The sequence below is a fragment of the Microcebus murinus genome, chromosome 1 (assembly GCF_040939455.1).
Source record: "Microcebus murinus isolate Inina chromosome 1, M.murinus_Inina_mat1.0, whole genome shotgun sequence".
NCBI lineage: Eukaryota > Metazoa > Chordata > Mammalia > Primates > Cheirogaleidae > Microcebus > Microcebus murinus.
The window spans coordinates 17,105,195-17,132,221 of NC_134104.1; the positions used below are offsets into that span (position 1 = coordinate 17,105,195).

General features: G+C 36.1%; 1 protein-coding gene across 1 annotated transcript in view; it reads left to right on the plus strand.

Annotated features, from left to right (window-relative positions):
• The window catches only part of CYYR1 (cysteine and tyrosine rich 1), a 103,464-nt gene that overhangs the window by 66,630 nt on the left and 9,807 nt on the right, over positions 1 to 27,027 (plus strand). Inside the window, 1 exon segment of the mRNA XM_020284716.2 lies at positions 26,337 to 26,494. Within this exon segment, the coding sequence (XP_020140305.2) occupies positions 26,337 to 26,494 (158 nt within the window).

Consider the following 27,027-nt stretch of genomic DNA (forward strand, 5'->3'; position numbering starts at 1 on the left):
TCTCTTTCCTAAAATGGAAGGATTCACAGCATTGGCACCTGAGTCTGGTCTCTCTGTTAAGGTTAAGGGCACAGGAGATACTGGCAATGAAAACACATGGAGAACACTGAGCTTGTTCTGCTGTTGCATCATGACTTAACTCTGCAATTGGAACCAGAAAACCTTACTCGAGGAAGCTGAGTTTGAGAGTTTAGCTGCCCCTACAATTCACCTTCCTGTATTGTTAAAGCTCCATTTTCCATTTCCTTGCTTAGCCTTGGCCCAGCATGCTTTCAAAAACAGGACAGAACTATAGAGTTTGTGAATCCAAAAACTCAGTGAAACCTTACTGACATAATATTTGAGAGAAAACCCCCCATATGTCAAAAGAATGTCATGATGCAGACAAATTAGGATTAGGGGTATGTGGGTGATAGGATGACTGCAGGGTAGAGGCAAGGTGGCCTAAAATGTAAGTAAAGTAAAACTAATGGGTGAGGATTCAAGTTTAGCTAAGGAAGAGGATGAGGGCTTCAAATCTCTCAAGGGTCCTTTACTTAGATTAGGAAGGGAGTCAGAAGCCTCCTACCATCAACAGAAGAGTGATTGCCTTTGGGATCGGGGTGGTGGGTCGACAGTGAATGGGCACAGGAACCCTGCTGAGATGATGGATGTTGTCTGTATTGGTGTGGTCGTGGTTCCATGGGCATGTACAGAAAACTATCAAATCCATCAAGCAGCACACGTAATGTGTATGTAGTTTACTAATGTAAACTGCACCTCAATAGAGGATGAACAAAGCAGAGATAGGGTAGAACTGGGCAGGACCTTGATTTTGTACACCTCCCAAGAATAAAACAGTTCCTTAATGCAGCCTTCTCTCAATTTCTTCTCTCACACCTACAAAGGGCATTAAAAACCTTTTTTGTTTGTTTTTTTCATATTAACCTAGTTTCTCCAAAATGTCCTCTTTGTGTGGTGTTATGTAAATAATAACTTCCTTCCATTTTCTTAAACAGCAGCTCATGATTAGCTATGCAGTTCTGCAATTGCCCTCATAAACTTTGCCTCAGGACTTTATGATCATATTGGCTTAATTTAACTTGATAATAATGATAAGGATAATAGCTAATGTGCATTAAGTGCTTAATGTTCCAAGGACTCTGGTTATATACGTGCTTTCATTTAATTCTCTTAACAACCTTCTAGATACAATAAATATGTATATTCTTCTTACAAAAAATTGAAGCTTAGCAAGGTTGAGCAGCCAATGAATGGCCACATTGTAAAATGTGGCAGAAATTTAGGTCTGTCTGTTATCAAAGCTCAATCTTAAACTGTCTGGAACATACCACCTCCCCAAAGTCTCCAAATTTTCTTTAAATTCACTTGTATGAGAACATCGTTATTGGTAACTCAGGCTTTTATTTTGTTTTTTTCTAGAGACAGGTTCTTGCTCTGTTGCCTAGGCTGTAATGCAGTGACCCAGTCGTAGCTTAATGTAACCTCAAACGCCTGGGTTCAAGGGAGCCCCTCACCTCGGCCTCCCAAAGTATTAGAATTACAGGCATGAGCCATTGCGCCCAGCCTTTTATTGCTTTTTACACGCTTAGGGATAAAACTTTTTGGATTAATAATTTAAATTATTAATTCTAAATAATTTACCTTACTTTGCTGACCATGAGGCGCCATTTGAAAAGCCAAGTGTAATTAATAGCATCAAACTATAAAAGTTTAGCAAAGAGGGGCCATATTTTCTTTCAGATGAGGGGTGTTTTAATTGGTAAAATTTTGCAGTTTACAGAATTTGTTTCCCTTTGAGCATAAAATTATTTTAACCACCTTTCAAAAATGCAAAATATAGCCCAAATATATTCCTAACTTCTTAAACAGAGCACACCTTCCACCACCTATAAATCTGTCCTCAGTGTCTCTTATCAATCATTGTATTCTGCCAGCATCCAGTAAGATACTCAGACACCATTAATAAGTGCTGGACTTGGACCACACTCAGAATGCCCCAAGTTGATATGGAATGTTGTACAGCTGCATTTTGTCTCCTTTATTGTTGACTTTTTACACAGTTGTCTTTACACCATTTTATTGAATTTACTGCTTCAAAATTCCTTCGAGCTAAAGAGAACAGACAAATAATACAATTAAAAGTACAATTCAATTCAGCTCTAAGAAACAATGGTGATATAGCACATCTTATATTTTCCTGGTTAGAGCTGGAACCCATACTACTAAGTGAAGTATCCCAAGAATGGAAAAACAAGCACCAGATATATTCTCCAGAAAACTGGTATTAACTGACTAGCACCTAAGTGGACACATAGGTACTACAGTAATAGGGTATTGGGCAGGTGGGAGGGGGGAGGGGGGCGGGTATATACATACATAATGAGTGAGATGTGCACCATCTGGGGGATGGTCATGATGGAGACTCAGACTTTTGGGGGGAGGGGGGGAAATGGGCATTTATTGAAACCTTAAAATCTGTACCCCCATAATATGCCAAAATAAAAAAAAAACAAACAAACAAACAAAAAAAGTACAATTCATAAAGCCTTTTAGAATAGTTTTAAAACTCAGAATAAATAAATAGTGTGGGAGGATCTGAAAGGTTCTCCCATAAAGAAAGTATAGCTTTTATTTTTCATCCCATCTCCCTTTTGTATGGATTTGTACAATTTTCTAAAGGTATTTATTTTCTCCTTTGCATCCTATACTTTAGTTGTTAGGATTACCTAAATAGGTAATATCCACGTAAGTGTTTTATTGTGACTTTCTGCCAACTCCTCATTAGGTGTCTTAAATCTCTAAGAGGCCAGAGCAGTGGGATGTTCTTCCACAGTGGTCTCCAGGCAATAAGGTTTCCAGGCAGATAACTACTGTGGACACAAAAGTGAACAGAAACAAGATGAGATGGCAAATCAGAAAACAGAAGAATTCCATGTATATAGGAATGTTCTAGTGTCTCAGAGAGAAGAGTTAACAGGAAAATTTTCAACCTGTAATTAATTCTGAAATTAGACTATGATTTTAATTATTCAGGATTTGTTTAATAATATTTTAACTTTTACCAATAAAATGTAATAGTCAATAGCATATTCTTTAAATAGAATTTTCATTTAATTTTGATCGTATGCTTCAAATTGCTGCTTTCTTTTTTAAATAATGAAAAGTGGCTAAAGAAAGTAAAATTTACATATTTGCAAGTATGTCCCCCACTGAAGAACAGATTCCAAATTATCTCACTAATATCTTAGATAAATGAAGCCCTCACATATTCTCTTCTTTATAATGGCATTTCCAAGTGCTTTAATGGTGTTAAAATTACTCTGCTGAAATCAGAATTGTTGTCATAGAGACTGATGGTTTTGTGGACTTCAATGCAGTTCTAAAATTGAGCATTGTGGAAAAAAGAGAGAAAATAATAGTAGGGCCACTGTGAGTTCCATTTACTTTTGTTTCCTTATCCCACCTAGCTCCCTTGTCCCACCAAGTATAAAATAGTTACTTTTGACTACAGCAAATCCATTCAGATCACATCTATAGGGCAGAACACAAACATTTTGGCAAAAATAAACTAGTGCATGTAATAAGGAATAAAAAGCAAACAATTCATCATCTACAAGAGTAGAGTACCACTTATTTCACATATAGTATTAAAGATAAGAGAACTTAGATGAAATGTCTTTAGCATGTTCTTTAGCATTAGCTATAACTCACTGGTGTATTACAACACGGAGACAAACAGTATGACGTAGAAAATATATTTGCAGCTAAATATATTACAATTAGACTAATGGACACCTGTTTTATGTATACAAGGAATCAGAGTCCTCTAAAAGAAAAGGACACTGTCATATCCCACTCTCATGTGTGCACAGACCAAGAGAAATTGTAAAGGACAAAATTTATTCTTTATTTGCTGGAAAGTTCATAGTCTGAAATAATTGGTGCATAGGAAGGAAACAGTGACTTTTTCTTTAAAATTGTTTAAATTCATAAATAACTTATTTTTCTCTTATTGCTCTATAAATGTAACCAACCAAACTAATTATTAATTGCTCCTCCTGTCAAATTTGCTGAATTTTTCTGTCTGTCTTCCTAAGCAAGCAACATTCATATATTCATTTCATCTCCTTTTGCAAGACCAAAAAAAAAAAAGCAGTTATGAAGTTTATGTACAGCAAATGAATTCTGTACATGCTACATTTTGAATTGGGGAATCTTTTATCTCTTTGCCTTGATTCTATTTCTGAACATATGTCTTTAGTCCTTTGCCTTCCTTTATACACTATTCTAAATTTCCAAGACACATTGATTGATTTCATTAGATTCTTAGTGCATAAAACAGTGCTTTATTTTAAAATTTTAGGCTGAAACTTTTTAGGTTGCAAAAAATATTTCATTATCCATGTCTTGGATTGTCAGACTTTCTTATTGCTTTTATTTGTGACTCAGATATTATCCATAGTTCTTTCTACCCTAAGGCACACAGGCATTAGGGCAAGCAAGCCACAATCCTATGCTACATGTTTCTATCCACATTCATTAAAATATACTTATCCTTTGACACTTTTAATAATACTCATCAGCTCACTCTCTCTCTCTCTCTCTCATGGTGTGCTCTTCATCTTCAGTGTGCTTTGCAGGCTGTCATTAATTCCTGCAACACTTTAGAGAGGTAGATAAGTGGGTATTACTGGTCAGGTTTTCATTCAGTCTAACTATGGGAATCCTTCCATCAAGATAACATAAATGAAATTGGGACCCATTATCTCCACTGTACAGATGAAGAAAATGAGACCAAAAGATTAAGTGGTGAACCAAGGGGAAAAAGAGAGTCCTTGTAAGCAGAGTGGAAAAGCCTTGTCAGTTCCAGTTCTCAATTCTGGGTCTTTTATATTTACCTTGTTAGAGGCCTCTCTTGGCTCAGGAAAACAAATGGAATCTGTATGTGATGCTTTAGAAAGTTCTGCATAAAATTTTCTCTAAGAATTTAAGAAGTGATAAAACTAACCAAATACATTGCACACGATTTGTGCATCCTAAGTTTAGCACTAGGGAATTGGAAAAGCATCTATGCAGAACAGGCCTTTGCCATCTTCTTGATTTTGTTCCAAGAAGAAATGTAGCTCACTAGGATTTCTTAGAGGAAATGTCTGTCCTTTTCTTTGAATGTCTGAACAGTACATGGAACAAACATGACACTTGATAGATAAGCAAAACACAACTCTACCCCACGACCTTTTCACAGGAAGCTTTCCCTTCTGATGGCTGAAAATTGACACATCTAATTTTTCTGCTCCTTTTTTGTCTTCAAGTCTTCTAGGTCTCAAAACACTCTGGTTCAGAAATGTCTCATCTAAAATGTCAATAAACATTTCTGACTTTATCCAAGGCTTCTCCCCATCTTCCAGCTGGGGCCAGCAGTCAGTGCCGCCTTTGGGGGAGAAGGGTGTGGCCAAGTACTCTCTTTTCCCACCCATATCCCACCCAGCAGTTCCTCCCTGCCAGTGCTGGCCAACCAGTGGGAGAGCTTCAGGAGGAAAGAGAGAAATGGAGGCAAAGAAAAGTTCTTGCTCAGTTCCCAATAATTACTGCCCTAAGCTGCAGAGCCCCTCTGATAGCCCCTCCTGGGACTTAGACAGAGCCTCTCCTCTGCTGGCCTGGAAGCCTTGAAAGCATCTATTACAAGTGATCGCTGTCCCTTCCTCCCTGCGCCACCTCCTGGCCATCCTTCATCCACTCCACACAGACTCAAGACACTCCTCTTGCAGCCCATTACCCTTCCTGGTGGTTCTCTCAGGACCAGCAGAGCTCCATCCAGGCTGACTCTCTATCCCACATTGCCCACATCTAGTGCATGAATAGTTAAATTCCTTGCCTGTGATAGACTGAATGTTTGTGTCCTCACAAAATCATATATTGAATCCCTAGCCCCCAGTGTGATGGTCTTGGAATAGTATTAGGATGGTAAGGCTGCTGAGGGAGAATTAGGTTGATGAGGACAGGAGGGTGGAAACCCCATGATGGGATTAATGCCCTTATAAGAAAACAAAGCTTCCTCTCTGCCATATGAGGACACAGCAAGAAGGCAGTGCCTACAAGCCAGAAAGTGTCTCCTCACCAAGAACTGAATCTTCTGGCACCTTGCTTGATCTTGGAGTTCTCAGCCTCCATAAATGTGAGAAATAAATAACTACTGTTTTAGCCATGCAAGCTAAGACACTGCCTTATTTTGGACAGGGTGTTAAATTTCCCCACCCCAGCCCTCTCCCCTGCTCTCTCTACACTGCCATAGACCACTCCTCTGCCATAAAAATAATTGTGTCCTGTTCATTTTTCCTCCCTTTCCAGTTTTTCCTTCCTACTGCTCAGAAACATACTCCTACTCCAGCCAGTGTGATCCACTCACTGATCTTTTGGCATTCCATGTGCTTTCAGACCCAGCAGCCTTTCACAAACATAACCTCTGCTTATCTGTCCATTCTCATTTCCAGCTTCTCACTCAAGAATACTGTTAGATCTTGCCCTACAAGACTTGTGCAGTGACCCAAATGCACCATGTTCTCTCCTTCCTCCTGTGTCTGTCTCTTACTTTGCTATATTACTTACTTGTGGCTGCTATAACAAATTACCAAAAATTCTAGCTTAAAACAACAGAAATTTGTTCTCTTGAAGTTCTGAGGACCAGAAGTCTGAAAGCAAGGTGTTGGCAGGGCCGTGAGCCCTCAGGAATCCCTAGAGGAGAAACTTTCCTTGCCTCTTCCAGTTTCTGTTGCCGCTGCCATTCCTTGGCTCATGCTGAAACCTCTGCCACCATGGTCATATGGCCTTCTCCTTTTCTGTCTGCCACATCTCCCCTGTGTGTCTCTTATAAGGACACCTGTCATTGGATTTAGGGCCCAAGTAATCCTGGATGAACTCTATACATCAAGATCCTTAATTTTGTTACATCTGCAAAAACCCTTTCCAAATACACTAACATTCACAGGTTCTGAGAATTAGGATGTGGACATATCTTTTTGGTGGCCAGTCACTATTCTCACCAATGCCTTTCCTCACCTCAGTTACTACAGCAGCCTCCCAATTGGTGTCCCTGTCTCCATTCTTGCCTCTGGCATTCTATTTTTTGTTCTCCTGACACCCTCGTGAAACACAACTCTGTTCCTGCCACCAACCCCCTTGTGTTCCAACCCCCATGTTACCATAGCTCAGAAGGGCTTTCATGAGCAGGTTTCATCTACAACCAATAGTCAGACACCTTCCTACCACCAAAACTGTACACAGCGCTAGCTATATTGAACTTTTCTCTCTTAAAATAGACCTGTATACTATCTCGCTTTCCTGCAGTTTGTTTCCTCACCCTGAATACTCTTTCTTTTCTTCCTTGACTAAGTCATCTTTCAAATCTCATTTTAATTACTACTTCTTTGACACCTTAACATCTTAAACATCAAATATATTTGTTGTCTAACTGCCTTTCCCCCAATGGAGGTCAACTGTGACACCTTCTAGATCACCACTGTATCCACAGCTCCTAGAAAAACACCTCGACTAGGTGCTTTATCTATGAAGGTGCATATATGAAGAGATGCCCATCCTCCGCCCTTTTTCAAGAACTTACCACATGTAAAAGGTAGAAATCTTGGGAAGCTGACATCAAATTTAGCTTCTTGAAATTTCAAACCAAATAAAAATATATGATATAAATGAAATATGTGGCCTCAATTAAAGACTCAGTTCAGAATTTTTAATTCAACAGAGGGCATAAGATAAATTTTTACACATGGGTCTGTTAAGGAGAAATGCTTATTTGTCTTTCAATGTAGAAAAAAATGTACATTCCGTAGGCATTTTGCAACATAACAGGGGCCTTGATTCTAAATTGATTGGTCCCCCATAAAAACAATGATTAGTTTTACATGATTATGACATCATTGTAGGAGGCAGTGTGTGTGACTCCTTTTGAGGTGAGTCATATGGACATGAGCTATACTTCACTGAGTCCATGGCATTTTAATAACTTGAATTTAAAAATGGTAAAAGACCAAATTACATTTCTTAGCCCCATAGGGTACTAGAACTTTCCATAGGGAACTATATAAGAAGCAAACTATCTGCTAGTAGCAGAAGGGAAAAATAAAGGTCAAGATTTATGGAACAGAGCTGAAGGCTCCATGACTATTTTTCTTTGTAGGCATGCTTCTCCTGGAACTCTTGCTAGCTGATCTGCTTTTTAAAAATGACCTTATCTTTCTTATAGAATCAAATCCAAATTCTTGTTAAAGGGCTTATTTTACGTTCTACGACTTGAGTAACATAGGACTGATGAAACAATCTTTGAAATCATGGACTGGGGAATTGATTGGCATAATCCAAAACTGTTTCTATAAAATAAGTCATTGGTGGTGTTCCCTGGAATTTTAATGATCTGGATTTCCTGCTGAAGGCACATTGGTGGGAAAGGGCCCCTTTGCAAATTAAATCTGACCAAATGTGAGAATGTTTTAAGGGCTAGTCAAAATGATTAAGGAAGTTGACTTTGATTTCAAGTAAAGAAAAATAAAAAGCTCTGGAACCAGTACAACTTAGTTATTTGGTTATTTCTAAATAACTTTCTAAATTGTCAAACCCAAATAATCAATAAGTTACCATCCAAGAAGCATCTTTCAATACCAGCAGATATTTTTAAGTATGTCATTCCACTAGGCCTTAGTAGTCCAAAAACAGAGAAATTTTATGAGTAACAGTTATAAATGACTAAAGGAAATTAACGTATGCCTTTCCATTAAGATTCACTCACATCTGGTGGGAAATTGATCTTCCTTGCTGAATGTGGGTTAGGTCAGCAATGGACTAGGATATTGGATAAATAATGGGACTGAACCAATCTAGAAATTTCTAGGTTGCTAAACTTAACTTTCTCCCCATTTGGGATGCGCTGATCTGCCTATGTTCATATAGTCAAACGTATCTTTTAATGGCTACATACAAACAAAAAAGATTGCCAGCAATTGTTCAGTGTCCCTATTTCTGTAACATTTTGTTAATGTTTTCTTAGTTTCATGTATTTGCCAATCATAAAAGTTTTCTATGTTGGATATTCGTTTTGGTAAACCTATGATTTCTTCCCATATTTTAAATACATTTAGTAGCCTGAGATTATGAAACAGAATGAGGTCTGAGAAAATAATAATAATACTGATAATGATATTTCTTTTATGTAATCTCTGTCAATGAAAATGTTTTGACTTAAGTCACTATCTCTTTTTTCACTGAGAAATTGATGCTACTAAATAAAAGCATCTTTTCTAGTCCCACATGTCTGAGTCCACCTGATGTTTCTTCCCCTTGGGCTCTGTCTGTCACCTCCTGGACCAATTTCTTTTGGGACAGAAAGCTCTTAGGTAGTTTTAGACTCCTTTGAACAATAGAAATGTTTGCCTCTGGTTACACCAACTCAGAGATTCCCAACTCTGGCTATATATTAGCACTACCAGGTTGACTTAAAAAATATAACAATATTTGCATCTCGTCCCCAGAGATTCTGATTTAACTGATTTGGCTTTGGGCTCAGACATCAAAGCATTTTTGTGATTTAATTTAAATCTAACCTGTAGCCAGAGTTGAGGATCATAGCCTTCACTCAGAGACAAAATGGAACCGACTCTTACATTCTTTACCAAATCAGGTGCCCTGCATGGCCTATTCAGCTAAATAAGTGAAATTACTAGAAGGAAACTAATAGCCAAACCTGAGTCCTTGCAAGTTTCATCTGTCTTAGAATTTAGTATTTCCAGGGACTCATCACAGTATGGACTTACATTTCATTTCATTTCCTGAGGTTAAAACCCTTTCTATGTCCCATTCTTTTTTTTCCTTCCTCCTTTTTTTTTTTTCCTTTTTTAGGGTCTTGCTCCGTGCTGGGGCTAGAGTGCAGTGGCATCTTCATAGCTCCTGGGCTCAAGAAATCTTTTTGCCTCAGCCTCCTGAGTAGCTAGGAATACTGGCATGCCCCACCACACCTGGCTAATTTCTCTAATTTTTTCGCATTAATGGGGTGTCGCTATGTTGCTCAGTCTCGTCAGGAACTCCCAACCTAAAGCGATCCTCCCACCTTAGCCTCCCAAAATGCTAGAATTACAGCTGTGAGCCACTGTGCCCTGCCCCAAGCCCCATTCTAATAACAAGATTCTTGGCCCCAAAAGTGAATCTCAGAGGGGTCAAACCACACAGCTTATAGTAGTGGAAACTGGATTTAAACACCCGTATGCTGCATCCACATCCTGTTCTCTTAATTGTGAAGTTGATTATGCTGAAGAAACAAATAAACCCTGAAATCTCCATGGCTTAGCCCAACACACTTTCATTTCTTGATCACATCAGCAGTTCTCCTGGGTGGCCTCCCTCAAGCCATGCCTCAGTGACTCAGTCTCTTTCCATACTGTGGGCAGCCATCCCGGAACGCTTTGCTTCCAGTCAGGCAGCAGGCTGGGGAGTGCAGGGCACGAGGAGGAAACGCCAACACTGGCTGATGGCGACAAGAAGTGACACATCACTTCTGTTAAGTGTCTGCCGAGAATATTAGCTACATTGGCCCTTCCAAGGAGCCTTAGAAGCTGTGTATTGAAGAGAAGTGTGTGGACATTTGGCCTTAATTGTCTCTGCCTCAAGTCTGCTTCGTGTGTGCTGCTGGCACTTACCTGATTTAAATGGATCTACGAAACTAAAGATTATTTTCCCCCTAATCCCCAATTGCTGTGTTTCTCCTTGTTCGATCTGCCTCTCTCTGCCCAATCTGCATTAATTTGATCAGAAGAATCTTCAATCTGTGGTGATTGCCTAGACTGTAATTTGCCTTATTCTGCCTTTCTAGGCTGTGTAAATTACTTGAATACTTGTAGTTTGCCTTATTCTGCCAGTCTACACAGTTTATCATGACTAATTTCTTTTCTCCCCTGGTAGAAAAACAGTCATTTCTCAGGCTACTCCTCTGTTTTGCCTGTCCTGATACATGAAACAGGATGAAATCTGTCCAACTTCTAAGACTTATAAAAAGAGACAAAGCTGTAGTGTATAGAACCATCAATCATATGGTTCAAACCTGGCATAAATTTCGCCCTGTAAGTTGTATGGCTGTCTGAGTGAGTAACCCCCTGGCCTATGAAAATTCCAAAGAATACAGTGAAACAATCAAACACATAATAGCTGCTCCTAAAAATGTACAGAATCCACCTGATTTTTAAATCTTTTATTCTTTTTTTGACAAATAATATATATATATGAGGTACAATGTGATGTTTTGATACATGTATACATAGTATAATGAGTAAATCAAGCTAATTAACATATTTTGAATTTTTTATTCTCTTAAGAAAAAAAAAATCATGTAAAATATCTTTCATACCAAATACTCTGTCATGGTATAGCCATTTTTTGCCAAGATCTTTGAACCAGAACTATTATCTTTCCAAAATAGAAATAAGTAATTAAGAGCTAGATACATATTATAATATGAATGAGTACATGCAATTATAGTTATGTAAAATATTGAATGTTACCTTGATTATTACATCTCCACAGACTGGAGATTGTTGCTTATCTTGACAATAAATGAGATAAGAATTATTGAAAAGAAATATTCTCTTTTCTTCCTCAGAATTGGAGGTGATGTTGGGGGAGAGAATTGTATGAATAAATATAGGCTAAATTACAACTACTCAATATTCATAGAATTTTGTTCTTGTTGGACTGTAATTAATTATCACACTGAAATTTAACTCACTTCTAATCTTTTTTCAGTGTTCATTAGGCTGTGATTTCCACCTCTGCTTTGCTTTCCTTTCTTGACCTGCAGTAACTGTATTATTAAAGTAGAATTTCTGCTAATTAGCTGTGGTACTGGGGAGCTGGAGGGAACCTCAGGCATTGTCTGATCCAATTAGATTCCAACTATACAAAGACCTAGATGGGAAGATCAAACTGCATGAAGCAATCTAAGAATAATTCAAAGACTATTATTTTTAATTTATGTTTTACAGAAGTTTGAGAGCATTAGTTTCAGAGAAGGACAATTAAGGGTCCATTGATTATATAAATAAAACAAACCTATCTATGCATGCTCATTATGCTAAAAGTTTATGTTATGTACTATTAAGGAGTAGACATGCCTTTTATAAGCAAATTCATCCTTGGAAAACACACTTGATTAAAGTTAGACCAGTAGACAACAAGAGTAAGCAGTTTATCTCCTGCCCTCTTTATGATACCTTCCTGGGCCTAATCTGTTCCCTTTTTTCCTATAAGGGGTCAGAGCTTTCCCTCTGCAGAGGTCCCTTCTTTGGGAATGATAAGAGATCTGGTAGACTAAATTCATCCTAAAATTAATAAGGTGCCTGGGTACAGTCTGGTACCCATCAAATCTACTCTCCATGTTACCCTTAGAATGATCCATGCTTAGAGCTTTTCACTTGTTTCCTATGAACTCCAAAAGTTCAAGTTCTTTGCAGTGCCATTGAAGACCTTCCTAATCTGCCCCTAAACCTCTGCTTACTCTCCAGCCTTACCTCCTTCTTTTCTATTCCAGCAACTCTCAACTCACCATGGTCCCTTAAACACATCATGATATATTAAATTCCTAAGCATTTCTATGTTTTTCTTTTTCTATGTTTTTCTTTTGTTTTTGTTTTTCTTTTATGTTTTTCTTTTGATCTGAAGTGAGCTTCTGCTCCAATCTTTTCAATTCTCTTGGATTAATTCCCACTCTTCCTTTAAGATTCAGAGAAGGTTACTTCCCTCAGGTACCCCCCAAAATACATGCATACACACATGATCTCTTTCACTCACACACACCCAACCTCTACTCACCCATAGGCTCACATGTGCCCCCACACACACTAAAACATTTGAATTAGGTGCTGTCCTCTCTGCTGTCACAGAACCTAGTCTGCACTTCATCCTTCACACTTAGTGCCATACATTATAATTACATGCATGTGTGTGTCTTCCCCAGTCTCTGTCTTCCCTGAATTTCCAACACCATATCTAAGCCAGAAAAGATAATCAAAAATGTTTGCTGTGAACATGTACTCACTATTAAATTGGCACTAACTGATGCGCACACATATGCATAGAGGGAAGTATAACTCAACGGGAATCAATCAGAGGAAGAGGGGAGGAGGGGAGGGGATAGGCAAAAACCTACTTAATGCATATAATTAACACTATCTGAGTGACAGGCACACTTATAACCCTTACTCAAGCATTGCAAAAGTGATCCTTATAACCAAAAAACTTTGTATCCGTGTAATATTCTGAATAAAAAAAAAATGTTTGCTGTGGCATAATTTTTGATTCTTGCCAAACTTGAGATTAAATTTTTTTTTTAAAACAAGGTCTGCCAAACAGATGGCCATTAGATATCTCATATTCTCATACCTGCAAACGTTCCTGAAATTACCTTTCTGACTTTGCGATACTACTTATATGTTTAGGTGAAGAGCAAATGGAATGGAGATTTGGGGACATTTGTCTCTATGTGTCCTTTATTCTTTACAATTTTTAATTTTGGCTCACATCTGTAGACTAAATTCATACTTGGACTTGAGGTTATAGTGTGTATAAATGTTTACGTTCCTATTTGCCAACCCCCCCCCACCTCTGTTCCTGAATCAACCCCTTCTATTTCTTTCATGTCTTTTTTCATTGGTTACAAATGGCAGATCAAGGGACAGGCATCTAATTTAACCTGGGGCAATTGTAGTACCCTTGGCCTTGGCCATATGAATTGCTTTAGAGGTGGGTCCCCAACCCTAGCTGGGCCAATCACATTCCTTCTCTGGGATTGTATCTACTAGAATGACACAAGATCAAAATCTAGGGGATAATAGTAAAACATAAAACTCAGAGAATATTTGGAAGTGTGTAGCAGCAGCCATCTATAGTGAAAAAGAATGACGCTGTCATGAGAATGGATTGTTTGTGAATGACTTTAAAAAGCATGAGGCTAGATTCTAAGAGGAAGCCAAATTATGACACCTGAAATTAATCACATCAGGCTGGCACAGGTGATGTTGTGAGCAAGACCCTTTGGAGAGGAGTTACTGGGCAGCAGCTGTCAGGTCTGGGCAGCCCTGGGCTCATGAGAGATGTGTGCAGATAATGTCAGAACCAGGCAAATCATTGGCAGGGCCAGAAACAGGAGATCCCCCCAGCAGAGAGTAATCAATCACAGGCTTGTCTTGGTAGAGGATGGGGACTTGTGAGGGCCCAGGCAGAGGGTGGGCAGGCCAGCTAGTAATTCATAGTCAAGCAGCCGGCAGAGCCACAGGAGAACACACTTCGTTAGGCACGCGGGCTCATTGCCAGGGCTCCTTTATGCCATCAAGGTCTGTGTGTTACCTGCTTCAGCACTTAATTTGAAAAGGTTTACAAGCACCAACATCAACCCCAGTCCTATAAGAACCTTATTAAATCTTTAAATTTCCAGATCCTGAAAGGCAGCTGCTATTCTGCCATGCCAATGACTGTGTGAGCCTCCATATTTATTTGAAACTCTCCATCCTAAAGTCAATGGAAAGGAAAGCGGATTAACTCTGAATTTTCATAATCACATTCAATCTCTTAAATCTTATATGCTCTCAGGATTTAAATCTCAACAAACGGACTTTCAACAGAGATCCTTATAGTGACTATTAAAACACTGGTTTGTGATTTCTTTTTTCTACTCAAAGCATAATAAAAAGGTACAGAAAGAAAAAGAAGAAAGTCCTGTCTAAAGTAATCATCATAAGCAAGTTAAGGTAATTAGCTCAGTGGGAAGTTTCAGCAAAGGTGACTTCTCAAGGGTGAACTATACCAATGCATTATAAATGAGAGTATTATACTGCCTAGAAGTAATTGCGAATTTTTTTAGGTTCGGGAGGGAGATGGCAGGGGAACCTGTGTGCAGAGGCTGTATCTATTTAAATCTAGCATGTCTCGTATTTTTCATTTCAACACATTTTTATTGACTGCATTGTGCACCAGGAGGCAATCACCCATATGGAAGGCATTCTACACTCCTTCCTCTCCCCTACTCCCCCGCAATGAATCAGTCATCTGATCTCAGAGCTCCAATTTCCCAAACATTCTAGAAATCTTTTCTCTCTTCTTTCTCTCTACTTCCCACCTAGACTGTTTTCATCTTAGTAGAGTACCTGATACAGTGAAGAGGCTTTGTAAGCGCTTGCCGAGTGGATGGGAGAACAGGAGGATGGCAGCCCAATGCTACCTAAACAGCTCTGTGGTGGAAATCAGGCCCACTGAACTGTGTTCTTAACTCTACCGTGAAATTTGCTAGAAGACCTTCAGCAACTATTTTATTTTAGCCTCTCACAGGTTTGGTTTCCTCACCTGTAAAACACGTGGGCTGGATTCAATTTCATAAAAGCACCCTCTGGGTCAAAAAGCTATTATATGTAATGAAGAAAAAGCATTAAGAAATCATTAGTATTCTTTCTAGTTTATTATATTTTTAATAAAAAGTCCTCTTTTCCTGAGTATGATCAAATTCTTTCATTGTTTCCTTGTTGTAATCTTCTATGCCTAGAGATAGTTGACCTTCAAAATCTCTCTTTGTTTACTCTGGCTCTAACATTCTTGAAGGGGAGTATTATGATCTTTCAACTTTGTACCCCAGTACCCAGAATAGTGCTAGCACATGGTAGATAGTCAGTATATATTTCACGAATGAGGTACTGAATGTTGCTATCTAGTGGCAGACATTAATTATAGAATTGTAGACATAATGACTGAGAGATAAATCAAACACCTTGAGGGCATAACTGGGAAATTAAAACTATTTAAGTGTGTGTCAATACTACTTTTCCAAATATTGCTGTTAAATAAAGTTAAACAAATCACTTTAATGTATATATCATGAAATGTTCTAGAAACTTTTGTAACTATGAATTACCACATTCAAATTTTGATATATAATATGTTATTTTGTGCTTTCTCAAAGCTATACTGGCAGTTAATCAAAATGACATTTTGTAGCCACACAGTAATATACATGAGAGCAATAGATTATATATTTGATTTGGGGGGGAAAGATAGGAATATGAGTGAAGATTCCCTGAACTATATATATCAATTCTCTCTTCTTCTCTCTCTCTTTCTCTCGCTCCATAAAAACCTCATAGCAAACTGTAAAACAATGTTTAATTGACATTTTAAAATTACTATTATCTAATTATATGTACTTTATCTTCACCGAATCTATATTGGCACAAAATCATGTAGGAATTAGACATTTGCTCAGGAAATTTTATCAGTAGAGATAAGGGTAAACCAACCCATTCTCAAAAAGTACTTTTTCTTCTTCAATCAAAGCATTTATAATTGAACTCCAGTGATAAAGTATTATTATGTAGATCACCCTACAGTTCACGACACATTCAAGACCATTTTTTATTCTCATTTTGTATATGTATTTGGCATCTAAGCAAGACAGATATTTCTTGAAAGTCTCTCTCTGAGTTATAAAATTGAACTCCACATAAGATGTAAGGGGAATGATACCAATTTAATAGAAGTTAAATACAATGCCTTGCTTTCTTGGTCCTGGTATACTTCTTTGGAACTTTTGTATAGTGTTTCGGAGATTCATTGAAACTGTATTCATTGTTTCTGCATTAAATATTTGTGTTTGTTTACACTGCATAATAATCTTGGCAAAGGAGTTTTATTAGGTAAGGCAGCGTATCTCTCAAATGCATGTGCACACACACATGCACTCAAACTAGAATAACAGAAGCTTTAATGAAATTAAAAAAAACAAAAAACAAAAAACTAAAAACTAGTTCATTTCTCTCCTATGCAGGAGAAATCTAGAGAAAGGCAACTGGGATCTAATGCAGGTTAAGCATCCCAAATCTGAAAATACAAAATCCAAAATGCCCCCACATCTGAAACTTTTTCAGTGCTTACATGATGCTCAAAGGGAACGCTCATTGGAGCATTTTCGATTTGGGGTTTTCAGATTTGGGACTCTGAACCAATAAGTATAATGCAATACTCCAAAAACTTAAAAAATCCAAAATCTGAAACACTTCGGGTACCAAGTATTTTGGATAACAGATACTCAATCTGCATCACAACTCCCCATACCTATTAGGTATGCAAACTCCATCAAACTCATACCTCCTCTATCCCTGGGATATGGCCCTAGTCCTCATGGTCTGGCATGGAGAACAGAGCTCAGCCATTATACTCATATTTCAGAAAGTACAATGGAGGGTAAGATGAAGAAAATAAGACAAAAAGCCCATTCCAGCCATCTTTTAAGGAGGTTTTCCCGAAAGATGACACAACATATTCTACTTATAATTATTTTCTGAAAGTTTTAACATAAAAAAAAGACTAGCTTTAAGGGGATCTAGAAGATGTGGTATTCATTTCAGGTAGCCATATACCAAGTGAACCCTCAAGTTTTATCAAGGAAAATGTAAAGAACAAATATCGAGGTAGACAAATTGACTCAGCCATAGACCTTCAATCAATAAATCCAGTAAATTTATTCATTCAGAGAGACATTAATTTCTAGTTTTTATTATTATGAGGATAACAGAAAGAAGTTATCTATAAAACTCCAAAAAAAAAAATCTGTCGAGCAAAGTTATAAAGAGAAGGCACTAAAATGAAAAAAAGCAAAGTAAACATCTTTGGCAAATTTAGATTTTACAGGATTTTTTGCAAGTTAAATAGACATTAGGAAAATCATATAGATTGTCTTCCCTACCTCATAAGTATTTTATACATGGAATAATAACAACACTTGGCAACAATTTAGTCACTTGAAATTGCAGTCTTCTTATTTGATACATATAGATGTATATGTAGCCAAATACATATATAAAGATAGAAATAGAGAGAGAGAGAGAATTCTGAGGTCCTTTAGTTATTAATGGAAGTTATGGAAGTAAATAGTCTTAATATTGAAAATGATACTCCATTGAGTATGTTTGTCTATTCTTACCATTCTGTAATGATTTATTAAAGCAACAGAGAACAAAATGCATTATTTTTCAGTTAAGCAAGCCAAAGTTTCATTAAAATATATACCTTATAAATTACCAATAAGTTGATAATAAAATATTGGTTTTGAAGGGCATTACCTTGGCAAAAAGAATGATTGTTGAGTAAATGGAATAGTCTGATGGAGAATTTTGCCAAGTTTTGTTCTTCTCATGTGTGCATTTGATTAATACTTTAATACTTTCAGCCTTGAAATTGAAATAGGATTTTTTCACTGCTTTATTCATCACATATATATTATCATAAATAAATAGAACTATTAAATTTTCCCTTCTTTAATAAAAGGATAAAAATGTTTTTGCATTGCTTATAATTTATTTTTTCATTGTAATAAGAAATAAACTCATTTTAAGTTTATTCTTTTGAAAATATGGTATTTTTTTTTTTAGAAAACTCCTCTTCTAAAATTTTTACCTGAGTTAGCCTCAGACTTCACAGACTCAAAGTTTCAGTACCATAAGACTGCTCTTACATCAGACACCAGTCACATTGGGTCTTCACATGACCCACACCTTCATCCGACTTGGCTACAAAGTCAGTGGTGCCCACAAACCCCTCCTAGAAGTTTGATAATTTGCAGGGCTCAGTATAACATGTTGCTTACAACTCAGAAATGGCCAAATGGAAGAGATGCGTAGGGCAAGGTATGGGGGTTGGAGCGTGGAAGTTCTAGAAATTCCATGCACTCACTGTCCAAGCATGCCACCATCCTAGCACCTTGATGTGTTCGTCAGCCTGGAAGTTCATTTTTTGGTTTTTAATGGAAATTTCATTACATAGGTATGTTTGATAAAATCATTGGCAATTGCATAAACTCAACCTCTAGCCCCTCTCCTCTTCCTGGAATTTGGGTGGTGGGGCTGAAAGTTCCAACTCTCTAACCATGTCTTGCTCTTTCTAGCAAACAGCCCCTATCTTGAAACTATCTAGCAACCCCCAGCCACCAATCATATCATTAATATACAAAAGACACTCATCAGTCCAGAGATTCCAAGAGTTTTAGGAACTGTTTTAGGAGGATTTGGGGGTTTATGTGCCTAGAACCAAGAACAAAGATGAAATATTTTTTATTATTTCACAAAGCATAAGTGATTTTTGTGTTGAGGTAGCATTAGAAATGTACTATAGTAAATAATATCAATGGGATTAATCAAAAAGAATCTTCAAACTTTGCAACTCTTGTGAGTTTCTAATTAATGGAATTAAGAGCTTCCAAACATCATAGACTGTTAGTTAGATTTTTTAGTACAAATTGGCCTGCCTATGCTACCACTTGCTTTTTACAGTGTCATTGGTGGCATAATTTTTTAGAAAAAGTCATCTAGGGAAAGGCAACATTAATTTACTCATGAGTCAATTAAGTCAGGGATCAGCATACTTTTTCTATGACAGGCTAGCTAGTAAACATTTAGGCTTTGTAGGCAATGTAGTCTCTGTCACAACTATTTAACTTTGATATTGTAGCTCCACAGCAGTCAGACAACATGTTAGCAAATGGATCTGGCTTCATTCCAATAAAATTTTATTTACAAAAACAACTAGTAGGCCTCATTTTGCCCATGGCTTTAGTTTGCCTATTCCTGGACTAAATTGGCTAAAAAAGCATTCACTTTAAAGGATGATTATAATGAATAATTTAAAAAAATAATTTGCTTATACTGCCTTGGTTTTTTTCTGTTGATTGTTGTATGTAACCATGAAAGGTGAATGTTTTTGTTTAGTGCTAAACTCACACAAAATTATTAAATATCATGAGAAGATAATTATTTAATAAATTTTGTAGAATTCTTGAAAGGTGTTATAGTAGCATTTTGAAAACAGAATGTTTTCTTTCCATATATCCTTATCCAGATTGTACTTTATAATCTAGATAATCAGCAGTTAAAATAAAAATAATTAACAGCATCAAAAAGAAGTTATATTTTTTTCTTCTCCTTCCAAAAAATGCCATTTCAGGTTTCATTTGTACTAAAACTTGACAAATGCCTTCAAGGAAGGGTACCACTTCTCTTACTATAGAGGAAGAGTTTGTAGGTCATACTTTCATAATAGTTTGATAAATGTGGTTGAAGTAGCTTAATCTGTGTACATATTAAAGATTTTTGAGCATTTTCAATATTCAGAGGAAAAGGTCCAGAATCATAGGATAAACATAGGTCAATGATACATTATTTTTGTCCTAAAAGCTTAAGCAGTATTGAAAACTGTGTCTTTAAAGATATTCATCACCTTTTTAAAATCTATTATATAAAGGTGTTTATATGTTACTTATACTTAAAAAAACCCTTTACAATTTTAAACAATATCTTTTATTACAGTATTTTATTTTACAAAAATATATTGCTGAAGCAGATATATTTTTCCCTATTCCTCCAAGTACAACTTAAAACCCCTAAAAGTTATATATAAAACAAGCATATAAAAAGATTCTGAAAGGTGAAGAAAAGAAGGCAGAACAGCTAGGAACCTCATGGCCTGAAGAACAATGCAGTTGTAAGTTCCATGGGTTTTCTTTTGCCTCAATCATCCCAAACCTCGAGATGAAGAAGTTGCCAACCTGGGAACACCAAAGGGCTCAGACAATAGAAACCCCAACAAAAGCTTTTTCTCTGTGTCCAAAAGAGCCAGAAAGAAGCAGCCTAACAAGGCAGAAAACTTTTAGACAATAATCATTTGACTACAAACACCGCAGGAAAAAAAAAAAAATACAGCCAGACCCCAATGCCCACTGGCAAAGGTCAACGAAAGAGCTTCAAAATATGTGAAGCAAAAACTGATAGAACTGAAAAGACACATAGACAGATCCTCAATTATAGTTGGAGGCATCAACACCCCTCTCTCAATAATTGATAGAACAATTAGAAAAAGATCCAGCAAGGATATTGAAGCACTGAACAACTTCACTAACAAATAGAATCTAATTTACATTTATAAAACACTTTATGCAACAAGAGCAAAATATACAATCCTAGAAACAGTCCCACACAAGCATGACCACCTAATTTTTGACAAAGGTGCAAAACCAATGCAATGAAGGAGGGATAGTGTTTTTAATAAATGGTACTAGAGTAATGAGGTACTAGAGTAATGAGTACATTTAATAAATGGTACTAGAGTAATTTTCCCTTTTTTCCATGGGCAAAAAGAAAACAAAAAAGTTCAAACTAAACCTGACACCTTATACAAAAATTAAACCAAAATAGTTCATATGTTTAAATATCAAATGTAAAACTATATATCTTTTAGAAGGAAACATAAGAAAAACTCTTTAGGATCTAGGACTTGGTAAAGAGTTCTTGGACATGATACCAAAAGCACTATCTGTAAAAGAAAAAAATGATAAATTGGACTTCATTAAAACTTATGTTCTGTGAAAAACCCAATCAAGACATGAAAAAACAAACTACAGACTGGGAAACAATATTTGTAAACTACATATTTGATAAATGACTCCTATCTACAATTTATTAAGAAATCTCAAAAATTCAACCATTAAAAAACCTAACAATCCAATTAGAACATGGGCAAAAGACTTGGAGAGACATTTCACTGAAGAAAATGAATGACAAACAAACTCATGAAAAGATGTTCAACTTTACTAGCCATTAGGGGTATGCAAAATAAGATCATGATGAGATATAGCTGCACATCTATTAAAACAACTAAAATAAAAAATAATGAAGCCTCTCTATATTTTATTTGGCAATTGCTCTGTATGCAAATTTTAGGATGGGTTGTGGAAAAGGTATTTGTGTCAATTATGAGACAGATCTTTGCCTAGAAAAAGAGGAACAAATGGAAGTAGAGTCATAAATCAAAATATAAGCACTATAAGTCAATTAAAATCATTTGTTGTCAAATAAGACTTTCTGATGAATGTTCTAACCTTTGAATATTGTTTTCTGAACCATATTCCCTATTGTGAAATTTAATTTTTATAGTAAAAATCATAATTTGCATAAAAAATAATGAAAATACTGAACACTGGCAAAGATGGAGAGAAACTGGATCTCTCATACATTGCTTGTGGAGATATAAAATGGTACAGCTACTCTGGAAAATAGTTTGGCAGTTTCTTTAAAAATCAAGCATATATTAATCATATATTCCAGAAGTTGCACTTCTGAGCATTTATCACAGAGAAATGAATTCTTTTGTCCACACAAAAATCTGCACATGATATTTTATAGCAGCTTTATTTGTAAAAGCCGGTAACCAAAATATCCTACCATAAGTAATAGTTAAGCAAACTGTGTTATAGCCATATCATGAAATACTATTCATCTAGGAATGAACTATAGATGCACAAAAAAAGTAGGATGAATTCCAAGGGTACTATGCTGAGAGAAAAAGATATCATCTTAAAAGGTCTCATACTGTATGATTTCATTGGTATAACATTCTTGAAATGACAAAATTACAGAAATGGAGAACAAATTAGTGGTGCCAGGAGTTACTGAAGGTGGGGAGAAGAAGGGATGGGTAAGACCATAAAGTACTGAAGTAGCACCAGGAAATACTTCATGATAGTGGAATAGTTTTGTACCTTGCTTACTGTAGTGATTACATGACTCTGTATGTGTGTTAAAATGACATAGAACTATACACACACTTTATAACAATGCCGATTTCCTGGTTTTGATGTTGTGCTATATTTACCTAAGATGTAACCATCAGGGGAAACTGGGTGAAGGGAACTCTCTGTACTATTTTACAACTTCCTGTGAATTTATAATTATTTTAAAATGAAAGTTTAAAAGGGGGAGAGAATATGCAAACCTTAGGAAGCATTGTTTCAAAACAAAATACATTCCCTAAAACTTTGTCAAGGTTTTAATGACACCAAGTTTCTCAAATTAATAGCTTTTCTATTTCCAACAGTTGACTAAAGCAAATTATTTATATACAGGAAGGTTACTATTTGTTTATTGTTTCTTTTAATTAATAACAGAGTAAATAATGCTATAAATTTTATACTTGCCATCTCTTAAATAACTAATTTACAATTTCTAGTCGATATCAAAGAATCAAGGACACCAAAATCATGATTTAAGCAAAAAACGTAATTTAATACATTGGTTGAAAGTTCATTATTGACCTCAAGAGCAGGTACTTTTGCTAGAGCTGCCAACAAGGAAACAAAACATGACTAATTTTCTACTTTCCTCTATTTAAAAAAGGAATTAATGAATATAAATATGCCCTAATTTGATATCTTAACAGTTTCTATAACACATACTTTGGAAACTCCATGTCTGAATAATTGGGCCATTGATTATTTCTGGAACATAAATTAAGCCCTCGAATTTAATCTTTTTTGAACTTGAAAATTACAATAAAAAGGAGATTTCCAGATTACTTTTAGTTTTATTACTTCAAATTATTTCCTTTGATAAATCTTTTTTTCCTGAAAAGATTTATAATAGTAAACTACTAGATTCTGCCATTCTTTAATTACTAATAGCAGCACATCCAAATATGTCTCACATTCTGCCTTCTTCATTTAGTAACAAAGTGAAAATGCCTATAGAAATATTTTAAAGGAGTTTATTGGAATTCTTAATGGCACTCCATTTTTTAATGTGAGTGGGAAAAAGTCTTAGAAAAATATCTTCTGGAAAGTACAAATACAAGTTCACAGTCCCTTATCTGCACTTCCACCGTTCAAAGTTTTTTGAAGATTTCAGAATTGCTGATTCTCAAATTACAAGACTGGACCTGAACAAATCTGTGGCTTTTGTGTAGCCTCTATATAATCTATGAGTGTTAATATTTTCACCTTTACTGTAGAAATGTAAATGTCTTTAGGAGGCTGCCCCAGCTGCCCTTGGAGGTATCATACAATATACAGCATAAACACTGTATTCCCTTTTCAAAATCTGCAAATTCCGGACTATAAGACATGTCTATCCCCAGAGGTTTGGGGTGAGAAATTATGGGTCTGTCCTAGAAAAGTATAGATGTTCAGATGGTGCTAAAAATAAGAGCTTATTTATCCTGCAAATGAGTCCATAAGCACAAGACTCACTGTAAGACATTTGAGAGTCAGAAAAGCATCAACCTGATCTTCATTTTGTAAATGAGGAAACTGAGGCACAGAGAGGTTGAGCAACTTGCCCCAGGATCCCCCAGCTACAGTTGGAGCATAGGTGGTCTGGCTTCAAAGATCATGGTTTTGAACCACTAAGATGTGCTTCCGAAGACATAAACCTGTAAGCTTCCACAGTTAAACTTAAGAGACAGTGGTCACAGCAAAGCCAGAGACCAGGTCTCTGAGCTGAAAACATGAAGATTTTGTGGACGTTCATATCCTTACTGGTAAAACTCCAAGCTCCAGGATACTGGAAGTTAGGCTGATAGCTTGAGAGTATAAAATTGGGGAATCCTCTCATGGAGAAAAATGAACAGCCCTAAGAAAAAGATCTATGAGAACTGACCTCAGATGGCCCTCTTCTGTGCAGTTCACTTGTCAAATTCTGGCCTGACACACTGAACTTCCAAGCAGATACTTAGATCCTCTTCTTTCATTGTTACTGTTTTAAATAGGAGAGGATTAAATGATCTCCAGACATTTGAGTAAAATATCAAACATGAAAGAGATCAAAATCAACAATCAATAATAAAAAGGAACTTAGATATGGACAGAGGAAATACAAAGAGCAAAGAAAGTTGCAAAGAATATATCATTGGTACCTTCAGTGATTGAGAGAAAGAGACTGCACCCGCGAAAGCAAAACAAAACACCATAAAAGGGGAGGATGTGTGCAATAGAGGATAAGATACAGCGTATGAAAATTAAAAATATGATAGCTGAAATTTAAAACTCCAATAAAACTTTGGAAGAGAAAGTCAATGAAAGTCCCCAGAAGGTAGTTTTTTTTTAAAAAAAGGAGATTTTAAAAGAATTAGAGAACCCATCCAGAAAGTTCAAAGCTTATCAGACTAGATTTCCAGAAAAGAAACAGAAAATGGTAGAGAAGAAATTTTCAATTTATGAAACAGCTTCAATACTGAAGAACATGAGTCTCCAAACATGAAGAATCCTAAGAGTCTAACAAAATAAATTTTTTTATTAAATCCAGGCACATTATGAAAATTTTCTTTATTTTCCCATATTTACAAGATAATCACTATATATTAATATATTGAAAACTTTGATATATAAAAATACAGTTTTACCCTATTGCAATGATTCTGTTAATGTTGCTATTATCCTGTTAGGACTTGCTTCTCTAGTCATTAAGTTAACCATGTATTATAAACATTTCACCTCAATCCTTGTGGATCTCTTCACCCTTTTTAATCATTATATAAGATTCATTTTCTTATGTACCATTTATTTTCTGTCAATTCCCTCTTTATGGACATTTAAGATGTTTCTCGTATTTTGCTATTAGCAACAACACTTTGATGAACATCCTTGTTATTTATGCACATGTGCTATATTTCCTTAGGAAGCATTGCCACAAATGATACTGCCTGGTCAAAACTTACATTTTGACAAATATTTCCTCATTACTTTTCAAAATAGTGGATGAATAGATTTGCACCTGCAAATCATATTATCCACAAATAGTGATAATGTTTACTCTTTCATGTAAGTTTTTTCTATTTATGGTTTTGTTACATGACCTAAAACTTTCTGGAAAAAATCATTAACATTAATAAACAGAATTTTTGCTTACATCATTCTTGAATTTAATGAGAATACTTGTTTATCATAACTGTTCCCTGGATAATTAAAAATTATGGTGTTTGGTTTGGGGTTTTTTATTGTTTTGTTAGGAAAAAAATATTCTTGTTCTACAAAGGGGTTTAGTCAGGAATAAATGTTAAATTTTATTTAATATTTTGACATTTACCAAGTTGTATTTGTTAAACATATATGCTATATGTCTGATTGATATATTCTTTACTGTTTAGGTAGACAGCGGAATGGTTTTTAAATTATTATTTTAGAGAGAATATCTAGATAATTGTGCTTTGAACTAGACTCTGAATGATGAGTTGGAATTTTAGGAACGAGACTCTGAATGATGAGTTGGTCAACTGTGTTGAAAGAAGGTGCCCTAAGGATTTATAACTTTTTCTAATCTATTTAAATACAGAAGAGTATTTGTGTGGTCAATTTAGGGCATTCTTTTTTTCACATTATCCCCAAGAACATTTGTAAATAAGCACTTGTCATATAGTCAGGGAACTGTGTCTGAAAGACTGCAGAATCCTTATGAGCCTAAACATACTTTGTTTTTCCTTTTTAGGGGCACTGCAATTGCTGGCATTGTGTTTGGAATTGTATTTATCATGGGGGTCATTGCTGGACTTGCCATCTGCATCTGCATGTGCATAAAAAACAACCGGGGCACACGGGTGGGTGTCATCAGAACTACCCACATCAACACCATCTCCTCGTATCCTGGTAAGCAAAGCTGTTTACTCCCCAAGGAGAAGTGAGATTTGTGAGTTATGCTCTACTCCTTAGAGAGAGCAGGAAACATGGCAGACCCTCACTGAAATAATCTCCCATTTTATGGATATTTTTTAAGTATTTGAAGATTGGCATTCTAGTTTTGAACAGAGATTAGATCCAACTAATAAAGTGCATCTCATATTTGAAGATATTCATATTTTCAATGGCTGTCTCATTGACTACAATTGCCAGCCAGCCAGCATTAAAATAAATAGACAATTCACACCCACCCTGTCTACCTGCTGGTGAGTTCTGACAAGTTATTACAGAGAAAGTTATATGTCTCAATAAACTGGCATCCAATTCAATAGGTATAGATGTCTGGAGAAAAAGTACCTAAGAAAGTTTTTATATGTCCTCATTATTCAAAGAGAATAGTTTTAATCTAATATTAAAATTCTCACCAAACAGCAAAGGTAATATATTAATAATTTGACAAGTATTTGTTGAGACTGTGCTACATTTCCACATATAAATATATT